Source organism: Petaurus breviceps, unplaced genomic scaffold (genome assembly GCF_028583685.1).
Source record: "Petaurus breviceps papuanus isolate PSGF00001 unplaced genomic scaffold, PetGlider_PUasm1.0 173, whole genome shotgun sequence".
NCBI lineage: Eukaryota > Metazoa > Chordata > Mammalia > Diprotodontia > Petauridae > Petaurus > Petaurus breviceps.
This window is the reverse complement of record NW_027185759.1, coordinates 11315039-11321886: the sequence shown is the minus strand read 5'-3', so window position 1 is coordinate 11321886 and position 6848 is coordinate 11315039. Positions and strand designations below refer to the sequence as shown.

The following is a 6848-nucleotide window of genomic DNA, read 5'->3' as shown; positions in this document are numbered from 1 at the left end:
TACTTGCAGTCCTTTTTCCTTCTCTCTCTCTCACCCTTTTGCTGTTTCTTTAAGAATATAAGGTACAATTCCCACTCAAGAAAAGCTTATGTGTTTTTAGTAACTATGGACTCTTTGGGTTCCTTACATCTTTTCTGTATCCATTTGCGGTGTTCTATGAAGTCTTTGTGTCCTCTGCATTTTCTTTGAGAAGAAATAAAGGATGTCCTTTATGCATATGCACTTATACCTTGAATGCTTATACAAGAGCAGCAGACACTTTTAACCTACCTTTGTGAAAACCCAGATGCATCATATATGAATGCTTTTCCTAGAATTAACATCATGTGGGGACATAACAATCCTGGAAAGAAAATTTATCTAGGTCACTTCCCTGTATCAGACTTTACTTGTGTGACCCTAAGGTCTTGTGGAGGCCCTGGGACATGAGATACATCATAGCTCTCTTCTACTGGAAAGCGATTAATATTACTAACACACACACTAACGATGTCACTCCCACCCTTCTCAAAAAGACTCATTGGCTCCTTTGACTTTAGGAAAAATACAGACTCCAGAGGTCTGCACTTAAAATCATGAAGAAACCAACACCCACCTACTTTTCCAATTTTATTTCATGTTATTCCCTTAACACAATCTCCATTTCACACAAGTTTTTCTGAAAGTTGTTCCCTGATTACTAAATTCCATCTCTCACCTCCATGCTTTCCATAGCTGGAAAGAGCCCTGGTTAGGGACACATGGTTTTTTAGTCCCTTTTCTTTACTGCTGTCTCTCCTCACCTCTGACTCATTGAATCTCTAGCTTTCTTCAAAGTATCACTCAGGGGATACTCTCTCTCTCTCTCTCTCTCTCTCTCTCTCTCTCTCTCTCTCTCTCTGTTTCTATTTATTTGCTGTTGTGTGTGGTATAGTCACCTATGGAATGAAAGCTCCTTGAGGGCAGGATTTGATGTCTTTCATCTTTTCACTGGCACAGTGTTTGCCACATTGGAGGTACTTAATATATATTTGTAGAATTGAATTAAGGATATTATGGTTATTATCTAAATGTTATAATATTTTTAGTGCCTGACATAGAGCCCTGCATACAGCAGGGACTTAATAAATGCATGTTTCATTATATTTACCCTGGAATCCACCCACCTCTCCCTGCATACCTTGTTGTACAGCACAACCTTTGCACAATATGTGGGTTTAACAAACTTTTGTTTGAAGCTGTATTAAGACCCCAAACTTTTTCCAGGGAGGAAATTTTTAGTGAATTGGAATCCCACAGGATGTTTCTGATTTACGGAAGAATCTGCACCAGGGGTTGGGCATCAAAGGCAAGAAGCTAGCTTCGAGCAGTGGACAGAACCCTGGGCATTAAGTTGGAGACCTGGCTTTTACTTTCAACTTTCTCATAAACCACAGTGTAACCACGGGTAAGTCATTCATGTGCCTTAGTTTCCTTATCTGCCAAAAGAAGGGCTGGACCATTGCATGCTCCAGTGGAACCGGGGCTGAAGTCAGAGGACCTGAATTCAGGTTCTGCTGCTGTTGGTCACTACTTGTAGGACCTTGGGCTAGTCAGGTTCTTCATTTGTTGAGTGAAGCGGTTGGACCAGATGGCTTCTGGTCTTCCTTCCCAGCCCCTGATCTCTGATTCTAAGACCAATGAGCTCTGTGTTCTCTTCTTACCCTGCAGTTACCAATACTGGGTTTTGCTTTCTTCAGCTGTAGTCTGGCCACTGAAGATGTCTAAGAAGTCATTGGCTCTCTTCCCTTTATAGGTCTTGCATGGGAAGTGAACTCAAGACCCTAGAACTCTAAACAGATTCTAGGCTGGCACAAGGCTGGGGCTATTAATCAAGCAGTGAGTCTTCTGCAAGGAAGTCTTGGGTCTGTGCCAGCTTTCTGGAGCTCTTAGACCAAAGATGGAACCTGCCCACTCCCTCTCTCCATCTCCTGTACCTAGTTTTCAGGACCAGAAGAGGGCTCTGTGGTTCCCCCAGTGAAGAGAGTGGCATCAAGGCGGGGAATTCAAGCTTATTAAAAGGAGGAGATAAGAGCCGGAACTTCAGAGATAGAGACTTGACTGAAGTAGGAGCCCAGTGGTTGTAGTAACCTAGAGAAAAGGAAGTCAGAGAGAGACACACACACAGAAACAGAGGCAGAGATAGGGACAGATCTCAGGAGAAGAGAGAGATGAGGGAGGAAGGGGAGAAATAGAGGGAGTGAGAGGAAAAAAGAAGAGGCTTGCATTTGTCTGGGGAACCTCACACTTCACCACGAGCCCTGTCTACAGACAGGATGGAGAGAGCAAAATCAGCAGGGATGCTGCTGGCAGGGAGGCACAGACCTTAGGATTCTGCAGATGCCCTCGGTAGCCATCCACTCAACCAGACTTCACTGCCATTGAAAAGAGGTGGAGAAGAAAAGCAGAAAAGGGACATCATCCTTGACACCTCCTTCACCACCCCCTCTCTCCTTCCACCTTGGAGCAAGCCAGGTTTGGGTCCAGCCCTCCTGGCCCTCCCCAACATGGGGGTCTCTGGTGGATCTCAGCAGTGGTCAGAGGGTCTTGCCCATCTGTTCCTGAGGGGGATCATGTTCCCTAAGCAGCCAGGTGGGTCCCTCCGGAGCCACCCCAAGCTGGAGCCAATGGTCAGGTGCCCAATGGATTCCTCTTTCCTGGGTAAGAATGGGCTGTCCCCCCCCCCCCCAAGGTGGCTGGATGGCCAGGGTGGCTATGGGGGAAGGTGACAGAGGAACCACAGCTAGGACCCCATCCTCCTCATCCCAGCCTCCCGACCCTCCCAGCAGCCTTCTCTAGTCATGGATGCCCTCCCCTTGTTTCTCAGGACAACCTCCTGTCTTCTTCCTAGGTGCATGCTTTGTTCTCCGTGGAGACTCAGGGTGCCTGGAGAGGAAGTGCAGAGGCCCCTGCTGGAGGGCTCTGGGCTCTGGGCTGGCCACAGCTGTCCTTCCCAGCTGCTGGCTCCTGCTTCTCTTTCTGGGGCTGCTGGCAGCTGGTTCCTGTGTTGGCTCAGTGGAGTCTGAGAAATACAGAGGTAGACGGGGTCCGGAGAAGCAATCTCGGTGGAATGACTTTCCCATGGAGCAAGGGGTGAGCAGCGGCCCTCTGCCAGCTTCCAATGACCTGGTAAGATCACTTGGGCTATCCCCCACGGGTGCAGCCAGACAAAGGGAACAGGAGATTTGCGAATCCCATTAAGACATCTCCCTCCTGAAGCATAATCGGGGAGCTGGGGTGGTGAGTGCTGGAGGCAGATCATGATAATGAGGTAAAAGTGGCTAGCCCAGGGGAGGCAGTGTGGGGTAGTGGGTAGAACAACTGGGAAGCCATCAGAGGATCTGGATTCAGGTCCTGCCCATGCTCCTTACTCCCTGTCCTCTGTTTCCTGGTCCATAAAACAGAAGTGCTGGACTTCCAGAGGCATCCCTGTAGTCAGTGAGTCCAACGCCTTCATTTTACAGGTTAGGACACTGAGGCACAGAGAGTAGGGGACTTACCCAGAATCACACAACTAGGAAGTTTCTGAAGCATGATTTGAATTCAGGTCTTGCTGATTCCAAGTCCAGTGCCCTATCCATTATGCCACACTGTCTTCTCTGTTGTCCTAAGTGACCTTTTGGGAAGTTTTTCAGAAACAGGGGAAAGCCAGGGAAAACCTTTTCTTAATCTGTAGAAAAGAAGGCTATTGGAGAAATGACGTAAGTGTGGCTAGACAGTGTGGCAGCTCCCATGAACATGGAGACAGTCCTTTGTAGAAATTTGAGCATATTTAAGTTTTCAGGGTCTCTTCCTTTCCAGTTGATTTCACTGGATCTAGTGATAGAAAGGGGGTCTCTGCCCTGGGCACAGTGGAGGTCTAATATGGGCTGGCACAAATGGATTTGTCTCCTGGGTGTCGGCCAGTGCTGCCCCCTCCTCTCTCTGCTTGTCCTGGGAGGAAGGGCTTTGAAGGGTTCTAGATAAGGAAGCCTTGATCAGCAGCTGCCCGAGGCACTCCCCCGGGGTTGGTGGAGCAGAGAGCAGCCCCGAAAATAGGGAGCGAAACACAGCCTTGCGCTTCTGACTAGCATCTCCCGAACTAGAATTTTAGGACCTGAAATGAAACACGAGAGACTTCCTGACTTTGGGGGTCCCTGTCTGAGAAGAGAGTGAGGAGGTGGGGTGTCTCTGTGTGTATGTGTGCATGGGTGTGCTTGTATGTGCGTGCACACACGTGGGTGACCTGTGAAAGCCGTGTGCGTGTGCGTGTGTGCGCTCTTAAACACACGTTGGCTAGCTCCAAGAGAAACACCAATGTCTTGGGAAAGGTGTACTTTTACATAATTGAGAGGCACAGAGAATAGAGTGCAGAGCTTGGGGTTAAGAAAACCTGGGTTTTCCTGATAGGTCTCCTGTGATTCTGGTCAAGTGGCTTCCCCTTTCTGAGTCTCAGTTCTTCATCAGTAAAATGAGGAGGTTGGACTAGATCAGTGACCTCTGAGCTCCCACCCCAGCTCTGGACCTGTGATCCTAGGACCCCTCTGAACCACAGTTTCCTCCTCTAGGAAGTGAGGTTAGACTAGATGATCTTTGAAGTCCCCTCTCCTCTCCTAACTTCCCTCCTACTTTCAAAGGCACCAGCACCTTCCCAGTCCCCTGGGTTTATACCCTAGGAGTCATCCTCACTCTCTCTCACTCCCTTCCCACATCCAAGCTGGTGCCCGGGCCTGTTCACTTCACCTCTGCAGCCCCCTTGGTGTGGACCTTCATCTATTCCAGGACTGTTGAAAGCTCTGCCTGCCTCAAGTGTCTCCCCACTCCGATCCAGCTCCAGTTACCCACCCATGAGACTTTCCTAAAGCATAGATCTGGCCATGTTACCCCCTACTCGATAAATTCCCTATTGTCTGGCCCTTTCCAGCCTCTTACCCCAGACACCCACCCTTCCAGCTAGTGACTCTGGCCTCCTGCCTGGTCCATCTCTCGCCTCTGGGCATTTTCTCTGGCTGTCCCCCCCTACCTCCCCCTCCACTTGGACTACTGACCTCCCCGACTTTAAGTCCCACCTTCTACAGGAAACCTTTTCCAGTCCCCTCTTAATTCCAGTGCCTCCCCCCCACCCCATTAATTATTTCCTATTTATCCCATCTGAGGCTTGTTTGTTTATATTTGTTAGCTTGTTGTCCTTAGATTGTAGAAGGAGAGTGTAAGCACCTTGAGGGCAGCAGCCAATTGCCCAGTGAAAAGTAGGCACTTAGTCAATGAATGAATGAATGAGAGATCCAGCTCCCCCAGTCTCTCCAGTGGCTGATTGCTTAACTCTCTTCTCATCCCAGTGGCCCAGGGCCCTCCCCCTGAATGCCCATCAGTGTCTCCCTCCGGTTCAGAGAAGGGAGCCTCACACAGGCAGCTATGGCTTCCATCAGAGTGGCTCATGGGAAGCAAGGATTGGCCTCTAGCCAATCAGCGATGGGGGCCTGCCGAGAGTGAGATTGGAAATGCTTTCACGCTGACCGGGGACGGCTCAGCTTCCCACCCTCCCACCCCTTCTTTTATCCCTGGGGCAGCTCAGCTGTTAGAGCCTTCTAAAGAATGACTACAAATCAAGGTCTGGAGGGAAAGCCGGGGGATTTCTGGGCTGTCCTGGCCCGAGTACTGGCTGGAGGTCAGAGCCCCTGATGCATCGGGTTCTGGATCTGTTGGTAAGCAGGTCAGACTTGATGGAGGCTGGAAGTGAGAAGAGCTCTGGACAATCTGAGCCTCAGACTGTCTCTTATACAGCCTCGGGAAAGTCACATCCTCTGGGGGCCTCAGCTTCCCCATCTGCAGAACGAGGAGAATAGCTCCTGCCTTCCCAGGGTCATTTTGATGGTAAAATGAGACCATGTATGGAAAAGTCTTTGAGGATCTTAAAGGGTCAGAGAAATGTAAACTATTTGTGACTGAATCATAATATGATTATATCTTAATGTTATATCTATTTGTACTAAATCATTTCTTATTTTTTTCCTTCTATAATGCAGATTAGGCGACCAACAGGCATTCATTAATTGCCCCCTTAGAGTCTTATGAACTACCTATAGATGTTAGTAAAGGACTTGGCTGCCTTGACTCTGGGGCCAGCCCCTTATTTGCCGGCCAAGCCGCCTCTCATGATATTTAATATCTGCTTCTTCTATATCAATATTTGGCAGTGTTAGGGAAGATCCCCCTCCTCCCCAGGTTTTAATCCTAGAGAAAAACAAAACAAAATAAAAGACTCCATCCCAAAGAGCTTACAGTCCACTGGGGGGAAGGAGGGCAGGACATAATATGGCGTGCATACATTTAAGTAAATAGAAAACATATACATTGTAAGTGCAAAGTAACTTCTCAGTGTGTGTGTGTGTGTGTGTGTGTGTGTGTGTGTGAAGGGGTAGTACTAACCACAGGAACAACAGGATACCTCGTTCAATTCAATAATCACTTATTAGGCTCCTACTATTTGCCAGGCACCACGTGAGATGGGAGGGATGCAAGCACAAAGGGTATAGTCCCTGCCTCCTGGGGGCTTCTATTCCACCAACCTCTGTCAAGGAAGAGGCAGAAACTGAGAAGAGCTGTGGGGGAAGCCCCAAGTCAGTCACGTGAGGGGCCTATCTGGACCAGCACCACCTCTGGCACTGACATTCGAGGCTCTTTGGGGGGTGAATTGAGTTGCTGTTAGTGTTGACTCTAAAAATGAGTGATTGATCCCAGATATCTGGTGTGGTGAGGTAGGAAGCTCACAAACTGAAGGGGTGTGGTGATAGATAGATGATAGATAGATAGATAGATAGATAGATAGATAGATAGATAGATAGATAGAT

The 6848-nt window shown here is 48.6% G+C and overlaps 1 protein-coding gene across 2 annotated transcripts in view; it reads left to right on the top strand.

Moving 5' to 3' along the window:
- The first annotated feature begins 2025 nt into the window (after positions 1-2025).
- The window catches only part of ERFE (erythroferrone), a 19276-nt gene continuing 14453 nt past the window's right edge, over positions 2026-6848 (top strand). The window contains exons 1-2 of one of the 2 annotated variants that reach the window (XM_069083411.1): positions 2026-2679; positions 2870-3147. In XM_069083411.1, coding sequence (XP_068939512.1) covers positions 2526-2679; positions 2870-3147 — 432 coding nt within the window. In that variant the 5' untranslated portion in view covers positions 2026-2525. The remainder of the gene's footprint in view (positions 2680-2869; positions 3148-6848) is intronic. The other variant, XM_069083410.1, reaches the window with a different exon arrangement.